At 42.6% G+C, this 19,384-nt stretch overlaps 1 protein-coding gene across 2 annotated transcripts in view; it reads left to right on the top strand.

Moving 5' to 3' along the window:
- Positions 1-17,503, top strand: part of C1QTNF7 (C1q and TNF related 7) — a 97,526-nt gene extending 80,023 nt beyond the window's left edge. For both annotated transcript variants that reach the window (XM_006016763.2, XM_006016764.3), the window contains exons 2-4: positions 10,157-10,347; positions 13,507-13,752; positions 16,513-17,503. In XM_006016763.2, the coding sequence (XP_006016825.1) occupies positions 13,515-13,752; positions 16,513-17,144 (870 nt within the window). In that variant the 5' untranslated portion in view covers positions 10,157-10,347; positions 13,507-13,514 and the 3' untranslated portion in view covers positions 17,145-17,503. The remainder of the gene's footprint in view (positions 1-10,156; positions 10,348-13,506; positions 13,753-16,512) is intronic.
- Positions 17,504-19,384: the final 1,881 nt, after the last annotated feature.

Genomic DNA, 19,384 nt, shown 5'->3' with positions numbered 1-19,384 from the left:
GGGGGACTGGCCGGGGGAGCAGGCACCGCCTTGCTGTGGGGTGGGGCAGGGCAGGGCAGGGCAGGACAGAGGGGCTGGCTTTAAGTGGGCGGCTGAGGAGGCAGGCACGGGCTGGCAGTGCCAGTGGCTGCTGCTTGGCCTCCCTCACGGGGCTGCTCTGGCAGCGCAGGGTATGGGCACAGGCTCATGTTGGGGTGGGGAGGTGGGGGCAGGAGCATTGGTGCTCCCAGATGTGCATCCTCCCCGCCAGTGACCGGCGTGTCCTGGGCCCGCGAGCAGATCCGCTCCTCCACCACCCGGCAGCAAAGTTCTCCCATGAAGGCTCCGTCCTGTGCCTGCCCCGACCCCGTGGCACTGGCTGCGGCCACCCGGGCAGGTACCAGCTTCTTGGGGCAGGGCTGTTCAGCAGCCACAGCCAGCACCGGCTCCGGCCAGGGAGGGGTCTGGCCCCACGAGGGACCTGGCTGCACCGCGCCGATGCGGTGCGTGTGGGAACCTTGTCCCTTCCCCAGCCCTTCAGCAGTATTCCCCAGGGGGCCGGGGAGCCATATTCAAAGACCACACAGGAAGCGGTATCACATCACCCCCCAAAACAAAAATACACCGTTTACTTTTGTTTCCCATTGCAGCACCTTGGGCCTCAGAAAACAGCTTGGAGGGCTGCATGGCAGCCCACGGGCCATATGTTGGACAAGCCTGTCCTAAGCCAACATTGCTGTCTGCCACAGCATGGACCGTAGCCACCATGTGGTCTGTTAGCTAATGCTTAATATCTGTTTAAGGCAGAGGAGACAGGGGATCCCTGCTTAGCAGGGAGTGGGGAGGGGAGGGGGAAAGCAGGGGAAAAGCGAGAGGAAACCAGACGTTGCTGTGCCTGCAAGTCTGTGCTGGAGCTGCGGCTAGGGAACAGAGGGGAGGGGACAGCTCTGGTGTGGAGCAGAGAGCATCGCCCAGCCCAGAGATAATGCCAAGATGCTGGGGGAGTCTGGTTTATCTTAGCCAGCAGGAGGTCTGGGACAGACATTGCATAAACCAGTTTGAGCCAAATCAGTTAAGTCAGATAAACCTGGTTGAATGTAGTATCTGAAACCGGTTCCAGCCATTTTCAAACCGGTTTATGTGCATTGAACATCTGTTCTGTTACAGGTTTAAACCAGTTTCTGATCACTTAAACTGTTTTTTGTGTAATGTCTGTCCCTAGCTCTAGAGAAAAGTTTATCCTCTTTATAGTTGTCCTTCAGGTATTTGAAGATTGCTATCAAATCCCCCCTCAATATTCTTTCCAGACTAAACAATCCTAGTTCTTTCAGCCTTTCCTCGTAAGCATGTTTCTCAGGCCTCTAATCATTTTTATTGCTTTCTACTGGACTCCTTCCTATCTCTCCATATCTTTCTTGAAGTTTGAATCACTTCCCTTCATTTGTAGGTGACATTCATTTACTGTCTAGTCTCCAGAGTGCACCCTTCAGCAGCTGCCACAAGGCAGATGATGTGGGCAAAGCACTGGCCTTTTCTACCATACAACAAATTGCTCATGGGTTAATATCCTCAATAGTTTAACTCTTAGCTGAATGCTTAACAGTTTTAATCAGTTCGCATCCCATTCAATCTTTATTGAAACTACACGGGAACTTAGCTATAATCAGAAGTTTGCTTTTCAAGGATATTTTTAGCACATATATAGTGCCTGAGTGATCTCATTTGCACAGCTTCAGAAACAGAATTATTTGCCAGTGGGAGAAAAATCCCTTTTAGAGGACTTGGGTGTATCCCTTCCCCAGGATTGAGAGCCTAGCGATACATTCAACCCTGGTGTGGACAGAAGTTGAGTAATATCTGGAAAACAGGATAAATTCTGCCAGACACAACAGGGAAATCCCCAGCTTCTTCCCACACCTATGCATAGAAAATGGAATTATGATGGTAGCATTTTACACATTCTTTACTTAGCACAAGATACAACGTGGAGGAGAATCAGCCCCCAGTGGGTATGGAATATATGAATGTTATTTCTGCTCCTTCTAAGGTAACGTTCTGGCCTTTGGTTTTGCTATCCTATGTCTTCCATTGTCTTTCAGGATCTGCCATTTTATATTTCCTGTCCTCTATCTCTAGTCCCCTGCATCTTCCCTCCCCTTTTCCCTAACTGTATTTCTTCAATCTGATCCCCAACCCCCACTATTCTATTGCTTCCTGACTATGATAAAAGTATTATATTTGGTCAGGCAGACTGTATGCTAAGTTTTCAAAAGTTAGATACTGACCATTCTTTTCATAAAACTTGAAATTTGCAAGGCACCTCTCCCTGCAAACTGTGAGTGACTGTCTGAGTTTCTCAGCTTTCTATCAGGAACAAAAGCACAACCACCAATGCCGTCTGCCATGGTTTGATTTCTTTTTCAATTATGTGTGTGTTGGCAGTAAAATAGTTGTAGACATCTGCCAGCCCAAATATTACAAATATATTTGCGCTCTCCAGGCTAACATAGTCAGAATGCCTCACTTACATAGACCGAGAACAGCCTGTAGGGCAGCTTTTAGCAAAATGTTTGTTAAACAATAGGACCCGTTAGGACTAGGAAAGGTTTGAAGCCAAGACTGAAAAGAACATGAGCCTTGCCTTGACTTCCCAAAACACCAAACACACTGAATTCCTGGGAAGAGTGGTCTTTCATAGATTTCATAGACATTAGGGCTGGAAGGGACCTCGGAAGATCATCGAGTCCAGCCCCCTGCCCAAAGGGCAGGAAGTCAGCTGGGGTCATAGGATCCCAGCAAGATAAGCATCCAGTTTGCTCTTGAAAGTGTTCAGTGTAGGCGCTTGATCCACCTCCAGTGGCAGACTGTTCCAGACCTTGGGGGCTCGGACAGTAAAGCAATTCTTCCTTATGTCCAGCCTGAAACGGTCTTGTAGTAGTTTATGACCGTTCGACCTAGTCGTCATCCCTTGGGGCGCTCTGGTGAACAAACATTCCCCCAGATACTGGTGATCACCCCTGATAAACTTGTAGGTGGCCATCAGATCACCCCTGAGCCTGCACTTTTCCAGGCTAAAGAGCCCCAGGGCTCTCAGCCTGTCATCGTAGGGTCTGCTTCCCTGACCTCTGATCATGCGCGTGGCTCTTCTGTGGACTCTCTCAAGCTTCTCCACATCCTTTTTGAATTATGGAGCCCAAAACTGGACTCAGTACTCCAGCTGCAGCCTCACCAAGGCCGAGAACAAGGAGAGAATGACATCCTGGGATTTGCTTGAGAAGCATCTATGGATGCAAACCAGTGTTTTGGTCGCTTTACTAGCCGCAGCATCGTATTGATTTTAGGTCCTATATTGTCAGTGTATCCATAGCTGTTAACTGTGTTATTGTGGAGCTATTGGAATCCCCACCAAAATCTTCAAGCAGGGGAGAGAGGAGCTCACATAGCAGCTCCATGCCCCCTTCTTAAGGATCTGGACTGATGAGGAAATCCCAGATGACCTCAGGGACGATATTATAATCATGACAATCTTCAAGAAAGGAGACAAGTCTGATTGGAAATTACAGAGGAATCACCTTGCTGTCTACCACAGGAAAGATCTTTGTGAGAACCCTCCTGAACTGTCTCCTTCCATTTGCTGAAGAGCTCTTCCTGGAATCTCAGTGTAGGTTTAGGGCATCAAGAGGCACATCTAACATGATCTTCACTGCTCACCAGTTGCAGGAAAAATGTCAGGAACAACCTAAATCCCTCTACATTGGCGATGTGTAGGGGGTGTACGCAGGTGCACGTGCACCCCCTGAGATTGGCCGTTGCCGACACTGCCGGCAGTGCCTGCAGGCAGCCGCCGCTCGCTACCCCATCCCTCACTGCTGACACCACCAGCAGCATTTGAGGGCAGTTGCTGACCGTTGCTGACCACTGCTGATGCTGCCAGTGGCATCTGTGGGTGGTCACCAATCGCTTGTTGGCGCTCATACCCATCCCACCCCCGCCGCCAACATCGCTGCAACCGCCTCCAGGAGCTGCCCACTCAGCCCATCCCTGCTGCTGATACTGTTGCGGTTGCCTGCGGAAGCTCCCCACTCGCCCCCACCACACCTCCGCCGCCACCACCGCACCCCCCCAGCCTCAGCAGGCAGTCATGCCCCTCTACATGGCCTTCTTTGACGTCAAAAAAGCCTTTGACTCTGTCAATCAAGAAACACTGTAGAGGATCCTTCTGAAGTATGGATGCCCACAAAAATTCATCACCATTCTTTGCCTGCTCCATGACAGTATGCAAGTGGTGATTCTCCATAACACATCTATCATAGGTCCCTTTGAAGTTAAGATGGAAATTAAGCAAGGCTGCATCATTGCTCCAGCACTCTTCTCAATATTCCCTGATGCTATATCTGACCACCAACAAGCTTCCAGCTGGAGTGGAGCTAAACTACCAAATGGATGGTAAGCTGTTTAATCTCAGTCGACTCTGAGCCAAAACGAAGACCATCCCAACCTCAGTCATTGAGCACCAGTACTCTGATGCTGTAATGTGTGCTTATTAAGAACAGATCTTCAGGCAGTTGTTGACATCTTTACTGAGACATATAAGAAAATGGGACTGATGCTCAACATTCAGAAAACTAAGGTCCTCCATCAACAAGCTCTTAATGAGCAGACCCCAACTCCTATAATTCAGATTCACAGTGAGACTCTGGAGAATGTTGAGTATTTCCCGTATCTGGGAAGCCATCTCTCACAGAAGGGTGACATTGACAAAGAAATCCAGCATCGCCTCAAATGTGCAAGTGCAGCCTTTGGATGCCTGAGGAAATGAGTGTTCAAAGATGACAACATCAGATCCAAAACCAAGCTCGTGGTTTATCAAGCAGTCGTGATCCCCACCTTACTTATAGAGCTGAGACATAGACAGAGTACAGGAGACACCAAGTCGCTGGAGAAGTATCACCAACACTACCTGCAGAAGGTCCTTTGAATCCAGTGGTTAGACAGACGCACCAACATAAGCATCATCTTGCAAGCAAACACCACGAGCATTGAGGCAACGATTATCCAACATCAACTTTGCTGGACTGGCCACATCATTCCAATGGCCAACTCCAGACCCCCAAAGCAAGTTTTATTCTCCCAGTTCAGTCAAGGAATATACTCCAGGGGAGAGCAGAGAAAGTGCTTCAAGGATGTCCTCAAGACCAACTTGAAAAACTGCAACATCTACATCAACTCATGGGAGACTATAGCCCAGGACTGCCCCAAATGGAGAAAGAGTCTGCTGCAAAGATCTCAGTGCTTTGAAACCTTACAATGACAACACAAGATGGAAAAATGGGAGCGGCAGAACCAGTGTGTTGCAGACTGAACCAAGAATCCAGAGCCACCTGCCCCTCACAGAAATATGTACCTGAGCTGCAACAGAGTCTCTTGATCCCAAATAGGCCCTGACATCCATCTTCAGACCCACAGATAAAACAATTATGGAAGACAATCATACTCACAGATTCGTAGAAATTTAGGGCTGGAAGGGACCTTGTGAGATGATCAGGTCCAGCTCCCCTGCTCTGGGCAGAAAAGACTGCTGGGGTCAAATAACCGCAGCAAGGTGTATGTCCAGTCTCCTTTTGAAGATCTCCAGTGTAGGTGCCTGCACCGCCCCCTGCCTATTCCAGGGTCTGGTCACAAAAACTGTGAAGAAATTTTTCCTTATATAGAGTCTGAAACCTTCTTCTAGGAGTTTGTGACTGTTGCTCCTGGTTTTCCCTTGGGGTGCTTTGGTGAATAGTTGTTCACTTAGCCCCTGATGCTCTCCCCTGACATATTTGTAAGCTGTCACCAAATCCCCATGAAGTCTTTTCTTTTCTAGGCTGAACGGTCCCATATCTATCAGCCTTTCCTCATATGGCTCGCTCTTCAGGCCTCTAACTTATGAATGGCTCTTCTCTGGACTCTCTCAGACCAGACTTCTCCACATTCTTCTCAACTTCGAGGGATTGCCAGTAATGATGTGCTGAAACATTCAGCTAATATCCCTATCCATTGCCTGCAGTGGTAGATTACCTTGGGGGTTATGTATCATTCTGGGGAAAACTAAAGTTGAATCTTAAAAAGTTTCAGATCATCCCTCCCCTTCCCATGCAAATAGAAAGTAAAGAAATTGAAAATCTTCTGTAAGCTACTGACCCATATTATCTGTCCCTCTCTGTGTACCAAAAATAAAGCATATGAGTCTTTGACACTGGCCAGATACAGAACTTATATATCTTGATCAAGCCTCCGGTGTCTGCTCCAACATATTCTGTAATGCAGGTCTGAGTTGCCCATGCATAACTCCTGTGGCATATTGAAAATTTATGGACAGTGTAAAATACATGGAAACAGTCCATAATCAAGACCTGTATTTGAATCGGTATAAAAATAAATAACTTGAAGAATACTGCACTGATTGGACTGTTTATTTAATTAACAGTCAAAGTTTCTGAGGCATCTCAGAAACTTCAATAGCATTGTCAAATTGAGGCTTGCAAAACTTCAGATTACATCAGGCCATGGATGGTAATACTTATCATCTGTTTTTCTGCACACAGAAGAAACAAGAGAAGGCTGTGAAGTCTTTTTCTTCCTCAAGCATGAATGTGTATTTTGGAAGTGAATGTGAAACATGCCAGGAAAAGCAAAAATAGCAATACAGCCAGGATAACCTGTGACTAATATGTCCTGGTTTTTAACACTAGGGACTATGAGGAAATCTCTTATGGAAATTGTTGTTTTAAAACAGTCGTAAATAAGTGCATTTTAGCATTGATCTCAGCAACTGGAAAAGGGAGGAAGACATTATCTGCCATACTGACTGACACTAGGGGAATTTGCTATAAATCCATTAGGCCTTGATCCTAAAAAGCTGGAATAAGATATGCCAAGTAAATTGACAGTGCAGTATATAGCGCGATTTCTAAGGGCTTGATGTAAAGTTAATTGACGCTAATGGAAACACTCTAACGTTTCAGCCCCTAAATGAAAATCTACTGCATTGCTAGGGTAGTGGAGTAGGAATATGATCCAAAGAGTATCTTTTAAGGCCAGCTCTGTAATTTTAATAGCTTGTAACACAATTTTAGGGCCAGGACAGTTTTTTTTTTATATGTTTATAATATTGCAAGAATCAGATGATCTCCTGGCCTTGTACACAAATCCAATGATGATGATGCTACTGGGATATTAATGGTGATGGAAAACATGAATCTGCCCCTTTTGGTTGCAAAAACTGTGCCAAAAACCATTGTGCTTCACATCTGATGAAAATGTGCCTAATATATTTCAGAGCACTGAGTGCTGGAGTGGATGCTTGTTCTTGCCTCTAGCTCCACATAGTGAAACTGGCTTTAGAACCTTAACATAACAAGCACAGCATATATTGAAATGCTTCTTGTTGAATTTAGAAGATTATCATCGTGTAAGATTGATGTTGTAATTGTGATTATCCAGAAATTATGTGAGAGGCAAGGATTTCTTAGGGTGATATATTTTATTGGACTAATTGTACATACAGTTAGTGTGTACAGTTGGTCCAATAAAAGATATCACCCTAAGAAATCCTTGCCTCTCACAAGAATATTATCTGTAATTGTGGATATGTATCTCCCAATATTATTAACACTGAGAGCTTCTTCCAAAATATGAGGGAACAGTCAACCCCTGATGGGTTTTTTTTTCCTTGATGGAAGAGAAATTACTTAGGTCAGATAAAAAACATCATTTCCTAATTTAATTGACTGACAAATAAACACACCTTTGAATAAAGATACTAGATGTCAGAAACTAAGTGGAACTCAGTTTCTTGCTGATTTAATAATTACTTTCATAACCCAAATAACCCAGCCATAAGGAATTCCTTCCATAATTATAAGCCTTGATCACTTAAACTATGACCTACTCCTGTGCTCTTAATATGCACTTCTTAAAGTATAGCCAGGTCTCCTTTTCCTGTCAGAATTGCTTCCCAGAGGATCCTGCCCACCAGTTCCCTGAGTTTATTAAAGTCTGTTTTTTTGGGCTAGGGTCCAGTCAAAAAGCCTGAGCCTGAATTGATTCAATCTTTTCAGGTTAGTCTAACCTGGCTAGGCTGAATCACTTTGTAACTATACAGACATCCAAGACATGCAGGCACATGCCTGCAGTGGCTCAGCCTAAAAGCTGAGGGGCACTAGAGCAGTCCTCCCTTCCCTTCCATAGGGCTGAGCTAAGGGGGACATGGCCAAGCCCTGGAAGGATTAGGGAGGGGTTCCTCCCCCTCCTTGAATGATTACAAGGCATTTATCAGCTCTGTTATCAGTATTTATCACCCCATCAGAAAACAAACAGCTTATCTCATTAGTTCAAACTCTTTTTAAACAAAGAAGGAATAGAGGGACATTAACAGCTGAGCTTTGATTAGCTCCAAAAAGTCATAAGGTGACACTTCTGTCTGCCAGAGCACGGACCGTAGCCAGCATGTGGTCTGCTAGCTAATGCTGAGGTGTCTGTGTAAGGCAGAGAGGATGGGGGATCCCTGCTTAGCATGGAGTGGGGAGGGGAGGAGAGGGGGAAAGCAGGGGGAAACCAGGCAGACGTTGCTGTGCCTGCAAGTCTCTGCCAGAGCTGCAGCCAGGGAACAGAGGGCAGGGGCCAGCTCTGGTGTGGAGCAAAGAGCCCTGCACAGCCCAGAGAGCATGCCAAGATGCTGGAGGAGGCTGAATTATTTTTAACTAGTAAGGGGTCTGGGACAGACATTGCATAAACCAGTTTGAGCAAAATCAGTTAAGTCTGATACTACATTCAACCAGGTTTATCTCAAACTGGTCTCAGCCATTTTCAAACTGGTTTGTATGCACTGAACATCTGTTCTGTTACAGGATTCTGATCACTTAAACCAGTTTATGTGTAATGTCTGTCCCTAGCCTTGAAGTCCAGTGTCTTTATTCTGTTTCTCTAAGCCTTTCCTTAGGATCTTGAACTCAATCATTTCATGGTCACTGTCACCCAAGTTATATTTTGCTTTCATATTCTCAACCAGATCCATCCCTGTTTGTGAGCACCAGAACAAGGACACCTTCCCTCCTAGTTAATCTCTCCAAAAAGTTATCCCCAACACACTCTGAGAATTTGCTGGACTGCCTGTGCACTACTGTTTCCCTCCAAGCAGATGTCTCAATAAGTAAAGTCCCCCATGTCTTTACAGGTCCTGCAATTTCGTGCCTTCCATCAGTTGTTTAAAGAAAGCTTTCTCCATTTCTTCCTCCTGGTTTTGTGATCCATAGCAGATGACCACTGTAACATTCTCCCTGCTGGTCTCCCCTCTGACCTTTACCAAAAGTCTTTAAACAGAGCTATTTCCCAACTCATATTGCATCTCAGAACATATGTGCATCTCCTTTTTATATAGGGCAAGTCCTCCTTTATTCCCCTGACTGTCCTTCCTGAACTTAGGAAGTAATACCTATACACAATAGTACCCCAGTCATGTGAACTATCCCACCATGTCTCTGTAATCCCAATTACTTCATCATTTCTAGGACCTCTAGTACTTCCTGTTTATTTCCGATGTTTCTTGCATTAGTATATAAACATTTCAGGTATCTAACTGATTGTCCCCTTGTCTCCTGGTGCTCCCACTCCTAGGACTACCACTATTGCCTCTCTCTACTAAGTATATATCTGGGTCCCCTGGCTCTTTACTTAACTTTGGTGTTTTGTCTCCACCTCCTTGGAAACCTAATTAAAAGCCCTCCTCACTAGATTAGCAAACCAGTACACAAAGGCACACTGTGTCAACACTACGTTTTATCATATATTTGGGGGAAAAAAGATCCTTATTATAATTTGTGTTTGGTGACCCAGTAAAATCCTTTCCTCTCTGCGGAACTGAAAAGTCCATGTTTGTAAACTGTAAGCTGTGGGTGACTTCAATGTCTTTGATGTTCATACCAGTCAATAGGTGATCAGTTTGTATGACAATAGGACACTCAGGATATCTATGGAGACAGGTACGTAAAATATAGATTTCTACCAGGAAAACAGCCTGATTCTATGTACAGCTTGCCAGAGTATGTTTTATTGCCACAAGGTCATAAATAGCATTTAAACGGTTTTTTGCAAGTAGATTTCTTTGTTTCCCTCATTACATTTTCTTTTTTTTCCCCAGAAACAGGTGGAATCTGACTTTGTTACAGCCAGTAAATTGGCATTGAAGGATGGATAGTTTCAACAACAAAAACACACAAACACTCTAATGATCTGGAGAATCAAAAAGAGAAACACAACTCAATTCGCAGAATCACAGTTCACCCATGACTGAGAGGTGTGACACTAATTTAGGACAACATTATACCTAAGGTACTGCAAGTTGTTGGCAGCAAGTGGCTGTTAAAATGTTTCTTCTGTTGGCACACAGTAAATTATAAAATAAAAAAATAAATGGGGAAAACATCTTCCTAAACTTGAATACAGACAATCAGTACAATATAATATTCCTTAAAAAGCAAGTAAATCAATTTGAACTATAATCAAAGCCAGATAGGAAAAAAAGAATATTAGCAGTCTTTTCAAGCTTTGGGCTTAACCCTGATTCTACCTAAGTGGTCTCACTGATATAGTTAACTGTGCTGTTATTATAGTAAAAGGTCTTTTTTTAAATTGCAGTTATGGGTATCTTACAGATATTATTTCTGTAGACTCAGTGAGAGAACATTTCATTCTAGTGCTAACATACAGGTTACAGACAATAATCCAAATATAGCCAATGGTGTGCTCTTGTTGGGGGAAAAAAAACTAATGGCATAATGGGCTGTATTAACAGGAGTATCAACTTGCAAATGAAAGAAAGTGATTCTTTCACTCTATTCGGCACTGGTGAGGCCTCAACTGGAGTCTTGTATCCAGTTTTGGGCCCCACACTTCAAGAAGGATGTGGACAGATTGGAAAGAGTCCAGCACAAAGCAACAAAAATAATTAGGGGCGTAGGAAGCAAGACTTATGAGAAAAGGCTGAAAGAACTAGTTATTTAGTATGGAGAAGAGAAAACAAGGGATGGGTTTTTCTCTGTGGCCATAGGGAATAGGACTAAAAACAACAACCTCAAGCTTCAGCAAAAAAAAAATTAGGTTGGCAATTAACATAATAACATAGGAAGTAGGGGTGTGCGAAGCTTCAGTCGCCATTTCAATTTGGATAAGGTTTGGCCCAGTTCACAGGCTCTAAATCAATTCAGAAAAGATTCTGAAAAAGATTCGGAGATTTGGAAGGCAGTCTTTCAGGGGAACAGAAACTGAGAAGAGGGGGGAGAGCAGGGGAGGAAAGACTGACACCTGTAGCTGGCCATTGACTGTGATCTTTTCCTGAGCCCCCTTCCAATCACAGTGCTCTGGTGCAGGGACATAGAAACAGCATATAAGCCTCTGTCTGTAGCCTTTCTGTCCCTTTTGTGAGCTGTTTCTCCCTGAGCAAAAGAGGAGTAGGCGGCTGGCCCAAGAAACAAGTGGGCAGGTGGAGATCTAACCGGCACCAGGAAGGCCCCCTATTACAGGCTATCATTTCAGCTATTTTCATCCAAATCTGCCTTAACACACACAAGTGACATGAGTTTTGCTTTCAACAGTTTGAAAAGCAGAGGGTGGGATGAATCTGATAGCCCTTAGTCCTGGGGCCTCCACTTTCTCTCTCTGTCTGTCTCTGGCTCCAAGGCTTCTGCTCCTTTGAGAGTAGAATCCAGAACCTTGGGCATTGCAGCCGCTGTGCCCAACACCTTAAACCACTGCAGCAGGTCCTTCAGTGCCAACTCCAGTTTGGGTTCCTGTCCTTAGACTATCATGCCTGTTACTCCAGCCTTCACCTTGGGAAGGATATCAGGCAGAATTCTGGGGCACCCTGTTATGCGGCCTTCACATTTCCCCTTACAGCCACTCCTGTCCCACCAGGCAACCCTCAGCAGCCAATTGCCGCTGACCAGGGGACAGGAGGGTGGAGGGTCCCCCAGTGGCCAATCACTGAACCCAGATCTGCCAGCAGTGAAACTTCTGATTTCATTGACAGCACTTCTCTTGGTGCAGGGGGGCACACCGGTGCTTCTCTTGCTGCAGTGGGGGCATGCCGGCGCTTCTCCTGGCACCCCCACTTTTGGGGGCCAATCTCAGGGGGGCACATGCCCCCCTCTGTGCCTACCCTATGCATCGCCAATGCCCATATCCATCAGCCTTTCCTCATATGGCTTGCTCTTCAGGCCTCTAATCATACAATTGGCTCTTCTCTCGACTATCTCAAGTTTCTCCACATCCTTCTTGAAGTGAGGCACCCAGAATTGGGTGCAGTACTCCAGCTGTGGCCTCACCAATGCTGAGTAGACTGGGAGAATAACTTCCTTAGTTTTGCTTGAGATGCATCAGTTGATGCATGCCAGCATATGGTTTGCTCTGCTAAATGTAGCATCACACTGGTAGCTCATTCATTTTATGGTCAGTTATGACCCCCCAAGTCCCTTTCGGATGTCATGCTAAATAGAGTAGAACCACCGAGCCTATAAGTTTGTTGTGGATTTTTCCTCCCCAGATGGAGCACTTTACACTTTTCAGATGGCTTTGTGAGGCCCTTTCCAGCCCTACTTTCCTATGATCCTTTAAGATTCAAAGGTTTTCTTTGAAGTCCTGAAAACCTGAAAATGAAATTAAAGCTTTGACCTTTTCTACAATACAAACATTTGCCAGTATAGCTATTGTCACAAACCTTTTTTTATATGTTTCTACTTCCTGTATGGCAACCTAAGACAATTGCCAAGAAAGAAGCTCCATCTACTATCTCCCTCTCTGCACATGCATCTACCAAAAAATGTGTGGTCACTTTTTGGAGAGGGCCCAAAGATTCACTCTAGATCTGTGTCTCAACTATGCTCCTGTGAGCTGCGTTGGATATACACATCACTGCCATGACAGCAAACAAAAGACATGTTTTTTCTGAGTTACAGTATATATGGAGCAGCAGTATGTGGGTGGAGCTTGTTTTTGACAGCCATCTCTGGATCACTGTAGAAAAGGTATAATAATATCTCTAGCAAAGACACAGCTTACACAGCAAAACACTTATTTGGACAGTAGCATAAACACAGGATCCCATAACAAAATAAACTATACACAGAAAAGGACCATGTTATAATTGTCATTATAACTGTCATTATAACTGCATATTGTCATTATAATTGCATCTACAGTCAGAGGGGTACCAGTATAAAAATACTGCAAAGAAATCACTCCACTAAGCAACATCACTCTACTGGCAAAAGTTTCTAGTGAAGATCAGACATTAAATTCTTCAGAAACTTATAGGCCACTGCAGAAACCCCAGTTCAATGTGCCACTTTACATTAGAAAACCCATTTCATGTTTTAAAAGTGCAGCTCCTCCCCAACCACAAGCACACACACCTATTATCTAAATCAAAACAATTTAAGGGCTTGAATGAAAAGGAATGTATTGATGGTCTCTACATATGTATTTTTTTTCCAGAACCAAAGATGTTTGTGTTGCTTTATTTCACAAGTTTTGCCATCTACACAAGTGGACAACCTCTTCACAACCAGTTCAAAGGCGAAAATTCCTACACCAGATACATATGTAGCATACCTGGCTTGCCAGGCCCTGCAGGTCCCCCCGGAGCTAATGGATTACCAGGGCCTCATGGACGTATTGGTCTTCCAGGAAGAGATGGTAGAGATGGCAGGAAGGGAGAAAAGGGTGAAAAAGGGAATGCAGGTATTGACTATTCTTGTAACCTAATGAAATAAAGCAATAGCATGGGACCTTCTCATTGTATTTTCTTTTGTTATGTACAGTAATACCTCACTGAGTATAAAATACTAGCAAAAATATAATGGAAAACCAAAACATGTGTCAGCAATAGTCAAATAATTACCATATTTTTTCATGTACTGCACAGACCTTTTCCCCAAACACCATCCCTCCCATACTGGGGTGCACATCTGAAGTGGGAAAGCTGATTTTCTGCCCAGAATAGGAATATGGAGATGCTGTAAAATGGCTCCTGCTTCTTTTCCTTCTCTCCTGCTAGTGACCACATGGAGGAAGGGGCAAAGTCTAGTCTTCAGCAGCAGCCACTGTTTTAACTCTTTCACAGCTGAATTGAAGCAGAGACAGAGCCTAATCTTTATCTGACTCTCATCTTTTTCAATAACTCTGGGAAAATTGTTTTTCTTTATTCTGCCTTCCTAAAAACAAAGTGCATGTCTTACATGGGGCGGGGGGTGTGGTATGTAAGAAATGATAGTATTTTTCATTTGTGCTATTACCCAGTGGATAAAAAAATAATGCGCATATATTTGATAAAAAATATCTTAAAATTAAGGAACAATCAGTGTGTAATGGCACTTGTGCAAAATATGCACACATGTTAAACAGCAATAATCTTTCAACACAATGATGTCTGTATTTCAGTCATCTGTGGAATGACTGTATGGGCACATCTACATGTCACCATGCGGCGACATTGCTATGGCACTGTGCTTTAGTACTTTTAAAGTAAAGCACGACACAGTACAGGTGGCTACTGTGCCGGGCGCACAGCGCATGGTTAGATTTGACCGTTACATCGCCATAGCGGTGCACTATACCACGGAGTGTGCAGCTACAGCGATGTAGCTGGTAATCAGGTGTAGACACATGCGATCACTACATTGTTGTAGCATGCTGTACAGCGACGTAGCGCATCACTATGTCACCATAGGGCAATGTGTAGATGTGCCCTATATATAAAATACTTTGGCATGAAGAGTTCTGTGTGAATGTAAAATAGTGTAATGATGTATGGAACTAAAAAGTACAAAAGATCAGGAGTAAAAGACAATGGCCATAGAACTGTAAAGGATTTTTTGCCTCACTGGGTTGAATGCCATTTATTTCAGCTAACCTGAACATTTTCATAAGCTCATTGTGATCCACATCATCATCATCATCATCATCACAAACCTCATTATTATTATTACTATGTTAAAGTTTCGTAACTATGACTGACCTAAGGGTAAAAAAACAGTGAAGGGAACTTGTAATTATTCCCAAACTAACACTACAAACATAAAAAATTCAGGATTAAGGCTAAACTTTAAAGAAATCTAAATACATTAAAATAACTATTCAGTTATTATTTGTGCATTATTCTGTTGTGTATTCTGAATTACCTTATATTAATTTTAAAGCCACATTGTAATAATTTTTCCTCATGTTATCTCAGCAGCACGCAGTTTGGGGTTCTATATGTCTGACCTGACTATTTCCAAATCTTGGCATGTGTCAGGGCAGTTTGGGAGTCATTCACCTGTATATAGTTATTTGTGTGATTATATATTTGCAACGGTGAACACGTTAGACAATACATAAAAGAAGCCAAGAGTGGTCAGAAACAGGACAGTAGATCAAGTGTGTAAAAATAATGTTTTGCAGTCACGAGACTGAAACCATGTACATTTTTGTCCCTCCTTATAGAAACATCCTTTTCTGAAACTTTCCTATCTTGTTTGTGCCTGAAATATCCCTAATCAGCCAAAGGACATATCAACATTTATAGGATAAAATATTTCTTATTATTGCACTTATGCTCTACTTCTGCCCACTTCTAGCACTACAGTTTCTTTGGTTTAAAAAAATCTCACCTGAATGTTGCCACTAGTGTTTTACTTAAAATTACCATTTGCTTTAGGGATATCCAACATATGCAGCAATTACAGTAATATGTCACAGAGATATAAGAAAAGCATACTTTAACAGATCAGATTTAACAGAGATTTTATTTATTTTTAATACTTAGTTTCAAATGCTTATGCTGTTTTGTATCTGGCAGATTTAAAGAATTACCAGTAAAAAGTGTCTTTTCCACCAGAAGTCACAACATTTACTAATGGCAAGAATGTGGATGGTATCTTTTATTGCGCTGATTGCATGGTTGAGATAGACTTATACAAGCTCTTCAGCATGGCAGTACCTTTACTCAAATCTCGAGAGAGTACTCAAAGAAAGGTACTGTGGTATCTGAAAGCTTGTCTTAGTCTATCTCAAGAAGTCAGTTGGTCCAATTAAAGATATCACCCACAAAAATCCTTGCCTCTTGCATATTTCCTGGACTGTCACAGCTACAACATCACTTCAATACTACCAAAACATTTGCTAATGGAATTTTTAAGTTTTTCTAGCTATTTGCAGTCATTGTTCTACACACAGATCTTCCATTTGCATCAATGGAAGATTTGCATTTAAAAAAATAGCAGGATGTACTCTTTAGTATAAAGAATGCATTTCACCCTATTTGGTATGTGATTAATTTTATGCATCTTTAAATCTGTGGCCATGATATAATATTGAATTCCACTCTAAATATATTGTGTTTTAAGACCTCCTGAAATTTCACATTGTATATTTGGTGTTTAGCCCACACAATCATTTGTTTTACCAACCAACAAAGAAATTGTCTATGTGATCATTAACTACCTTAAAATGTTTTTGAAGGTTTTAGAGGCAAGACTGGGCCTCTAGGAGCAACTGGAGAGAAAGGAGATCATGGAGAGATTGGTAAAAAAGGACCTACAGGATTGGTTGGTGCCAAAGGCGGTGTAGGTCCAGTTGGACCAGCTGGACCTAAGGGAAATAAAGGAGACCGAGGAGAACCAGGTGCACCAGGGGTCTGTAAGTGTGGAAGGATAGTGCTGAAATCAGCCTTTTCTGTTGGCATCACCACAAGCTATCCACAGGAAAGATTACCAATTGTATTCAATAAAGTGCTTTTCAATGAGGGTGAGCATTACAGTCCTTCCACAGGGAAGTTTGTATGTGCCATCCCTGGTATCTATTATTTCTCTTATGATATTACCTTAGCAAATAAGCATCTTGCAATTGGGTTGGTTCATAATGGGAAGTACCGGATAAAGACGTTTGATGCTAACACAGGAAACCATGATGTAGCTTCTGGATCCACGGTGATATATCTTCAGCCAGAAGATGAAGTATGGCTTGAAATCTTCTACACTGACCAAAATGGTCTCTTTGCAGATCCCACTTGGGCAGACAGTCTGTTTTCTGGATTTCTGTTATATGTTGATACAGATTATCTTGATGCCTTATCTGATGATGATGAACTGTGATATAGGAGATGATCCATCATGGCCAAACTGGACAGTCTAGCAAAGGATTTGATCTGTATAGGAGATAAAATTGTAATGATATTGTGTTTTATTTTTGCTTTGATGGGATAACGAGTTGTATATTGAAGAATGTTTCCAGATCTAAGCAAGACACATTACCAAATAGCAGGGATAACAAAATGAATTATATACTAACCAATGACTATGTCACTCCAGACCTGAATCCTATTGAAAGTTATGGTTATATTAATATTTAAACAGAGTTAAAATAATGTACATTGGATTTTATAAAAAATATATTGAATTATAAAGTAACTGGTACAGTGAAATTGACTTATTAAACATCTAGATTTTTGTATTTGTTATTAAAGTAAAATTATATGTCTGACATCATGTCTTTGCTCATTCCAAGGAGATAAACATGTAAAAGATACAGGTGATAAGAGATTTAGAGAATGGACTACAACAGGTGTTGTATGCCAGAGTGTGGCACCCAAAGGCATTTTGCTTGGCACGCGTGCCTTGGGATGGATGGCGAGGGGGTCCACAAGAGGGCCAATCCTTGTTGTGGCATTGCAGCCCTGGCTCCTTCCCCACGCTCTGCCTTGAGGTGCGTGTGCACCTGCTACCAGCAATGAGCCAGGCCAGGGCTCCACAGACCCCAGGTTAGCTGCTTGCAGCCTTTCTGCTGCCTGCTGCAAGCATCCCAAGCTCTGTGGTGAGCACATGCACCTTGGGGTGGATGGTGGGGAAGGGGCTGGGACTGCGCTGCCACAACAAGGATCAGGCCCTTTCTTATACTGCCCAAAAACGTTGCTGACCCCATGGAATACAATAAATTGTATAGGTTGCTTCTGGGCAATATGGACTCTAGAATGGCTATTACTGTATTTCAATCAGAGTCTGGTGCTAAAGATATATACTTGGATGCTGATGTATTGTAATACCATGAAGGTTTACACCAGCTGAGGATCTGGCTCAATGACATGAGTTAAACAGGGACCAGAACCACAGCTCTGCACATCTTCAGTGGTTTAAAAAACTGGCTGAAAGAACTCAAAAGTAGTTTTAAGTAGGGAATCATCCTCCTGTAAGGACTGTTTGGTGTAGTCCTAGTAAGGTTTGTTGTTTCTGTAATATTCAATATTTTTATCAGTTATGTGACAGAACATTTATTGTAATTGTAATTTATTGTATTGTAATTGTTTGCAGATGACAAGAATTGGTCAAAATATAAAGTGAAGAGGATAGGTCCATTATACAGAATCCTACTGTAAACTTGAAAAGCAGGCATTTTAATACAACCATCCATAATTAAAATGAATGTAGGTCACACATACTGAGGAACAGTATTCTGTAAACCAGTAACCTTGAAAAAGACCTGTGGTCATGGTGGGTAATCAGCTGATCATGAGCTGTCACTGTGTTCTCTATCTATGAAGAGTATGGACGTACTGGATGTGTAAGCAGTATCATTACAAGTAGAAGTAGGTTGCATTACCTCTGTATGCTGATAAACTCATGACTGGGACACTGTCTAGTTTTGGTATCAACACTGAAAACAATTCTGAAAAATTAGAAAACCTTTAAAAAAAAATTTAATATTAAGTCTGGAAAACCTGTATTCTAGTAAGAGACGTACAGTTGTAGAACTATGCAGCTTGTCAAAGAAATGCTTAAAAGGTGAATTGATTATACTCTCCAATAACCTACAACAGAAAAAATTCTGGGAGTAGATGGAAATTTATTCTAGCAAATGGGCATAACAAGATCCAGCAGCTGGAAATGGAGGCCAAATAAATTCAGACAGGAAGGCAGGCATAAGTTTTTAACAGCAGTTTTTAACAAGTAACAGTAAGGGTAATTAATCATTGGGACAACTTACCTGACATGTCCCATTGAAGGGCATCTCCATCAATAGATGTCTTTAAATTGGATGTCTTTGAATGGGTATCTAGTAATGCTGTATCTCAAGCAGAAGTTATAGACTGGATGCAGTAGTTAAGTCAAACTTTCTTGCCTAAATTAAGCTAAGATGATTGAAATGATCTCTTATAACCATGAAATCTATAGCTGCCCTGGAAGGCAATGGCAAGCCTCCCATTAAACTCATTAGGACCATGACCTGACTTTATGATTAATATAAGAATCTTACTTATGCAACCAAAATCTTTATTATAGCAAATAAGGGAGCATATGCAGTAATCAACTACAATAGTGTGTTTATATTCAAACAGAAA

The sequence above is a fragment of the Alligator sinensis genome, unplaced genomic scaffold, assembly GCF_000455745.1.
Source record: "Alligator sinensis unplaced genomic scaffold, ASM45574v1 scaffold104_1, whole genome shotgun sequence".
NCBI lineage: Eukaryota > Metazoa > Chordata > Crocodylia > Alligatoridae > Alligator > Alligator sinensis.
The sequence above is the reverse complement of the archived record's forward strand: the minus strand, read 5'-3'. Positions and strand labels throughout refer to the sequence as shown.